Raw genomic sequence first — 1,894 nt, 5'->3', positions numbered from 1 at the left:
CGCTATCCGACGTTCGATGATCCTTACAAACCATATATGGTATGGTTGGCTCCCATTCCCCGCGTAAGGGAGCACTACGCGTTTCGCAACGTTGTGGGTGACACAAGTTTGCGGCATCAGTCACTCAAGGGGCCGCTTACCTATTCAAAGTCGAGACAGAGTGGCAAACACATACATTTAAGTTCGACATATACACATTACGACGTGAGCAAAGTACTCAGCCGCTACAAAGGCGCCGGACCGCGGTTCCGCGCCCCATTCGGCGCAGGTGAGCTACTACATGGAGCATTGGCCGCTTTAATTAGTGGTTAAATCACAATTTGTGGGCATTCAGGGTGCTGCTGCTCGTACTTTGCCCCGATGTACTTGCGGGGTGTTGCAGCAGGTGAAACCCCCTCACACCATCCCGATGCATCAACATAACATCTGCAGCCATCCGGCCTCACAAGATGTTGCATGGGGTATTTTCTGTCATGAATATTGCATTCATTGAGCGTGTACCTTTTCCTACATCCGCCCCCACAACCCATCCAACACTGTCCCAAACCCCCCACGCTCTCCTCAGCGATGGCCCGCTCCCGCGCGGCGGCCGCCGCCGCCGCCGCCGCCCTGCTGCTCCTGCTCGCGTCAGCAGCCGCGCAGATGGGCGACGATGTCATGCCCCGCCCGCCAAACGGCCCGCCGGTCGCAGCGAGCGGCCTCGGCCCCCAGGCGTCCTCCTACATAGTGGTGATGAACGACAACCCGCCCGTCGTCGCCGCAGACGACTCAGTCGCCACCGCCTACAAGCTCGCGCGCCCGCGCCGCGCCGCCGCCGCCGGCGTCTCGGCAACCGCGGAGGTACCCTCCGACGTCCGCGCCGCGGCCGCGGCCGAGGTCGATGCCTACGAGGCGCACCTGCGCGCGCTGCAGTCCGACGCGCTCTCGAGCGTCGCCCCGGCCTCCGCCTCCGTCCCCGCCGCGGCGGCGGCGTCGGAGGGCCCGAGGCTGGTGCAGCACTACACGTACGCGCTCAACGGCTTCCACGCCGCCGGCCTCTCAGAGGACCAGGCCGCGGCCCTCCGCGCGCGCCCCGGCGTGCAGTCCGTGACGCGCGCCGGCTGGCGCTACCCCGACACGTTCACCACGCCCAGCTTCCTCGGGCTCAACGGCACTGGGGAGCTTTGGGAACACGAGTTCGGTAGCCCCCAGGCCGCTGCAAGGCAGATCCTCATCGGCATCGTCGACACGGGTGCGTTTTACGAGGACCAGGCCGGGCGCGTGTGTTGTTTTTGGCAGAGGTTTGGGGATTGCGAGACGGGTGCCGGGCTGCGTGCGCGTCTGGCCTGGGACTCCTGGGCCGCCGACTAAAGTCTCACCTGCAGGCTGCTACATGACCTGCAATAAGCCTGTGTGTGTGCCAGAACGTGTCAGAACAGCATATTTTTTTTCCTCTGCACCGTCCCACGTTGGGCTAATCACGCCCCCACGCAGCATCGCTACCTCCAATGACACCTCTCCTCGGGTGCCTGCCCCGCTGCCCCGAACGCCCCGCCCCGCAGGCATCACTCCCACTGCCCAGTCCTTCGCCCCTGACAGCACCCGCAGCCCCGATCAGTTCCCAACAGTCGGCTCCGGCACCGGCGCGTGCGGCATCCAGGGCACGTGCACCGCCGGCAAGCTCCTGGGCTGCCGGTTCTTCGAGCAGGGCATTGACGCGGCGCGCGTGGCCGAGTACCCGGACTTTGAGCGCATCCAAGAGGTGCGCGTCCAAAGCAACCATCATTCTGGGTGTTGTCGGATGTTGGGACAAAGCGCATTCTCTCTCTCTCTCTCTCTCTCTCTCTCTCTCTCTCTCTCTCTCTCTCTCTCTCCCTCTCTCTCTTGCACGCGCGCGCGCGCGCACACACACACA

At 64.1% G+C, this 1,894-nt stretch overlaps 1 protein-coding gene across 1 annotated transcript in view; it reads left to right on the top strand.

Moving 5' to 3' along the window:
• Window positions 1-567: 567 nt before the first annotated feature.
• Window positions 568-1,894, top strand: part of MNEG_1429 (Subtilisin-like protease) — a gene marked incomplete at both ends in the record, with an annotated part of 5,494 nt that continues 4,167 nt past the window's right edge. The window contains 2 exons of the mRNA XM_014050092.1: window positions 568-1,231; window positions 1,542-1,741. Of these exons, the coding sequence (XP_013905546.1) occupies window positions 568-1,231; window positions 1,542-1,741 (864 nt within the window). The remainder of the gene's footprint in view (window positions 1,232-1,541; window positions 1,742-1,894) is intronic.

This window comes from Monoraphidium neglectum (genome assembly GCF_000611645.1).
Source record: "Monoraphidium neglectum strain SAG 48.87 unplaced genomic scaffold scaffold00142, whole genome shotgun sequence".
Taxonomy (NCBI): Eukaryota; Viridiplantae; Chlorophyta; class Chlorophyceae; order Sphaeropleales; family Selenastraceae; genus Monoraphidium; species Monoraphidium neglectum.
This window is presented reverse-complemented; position numbering and strand designations above follow the sequence as displayed.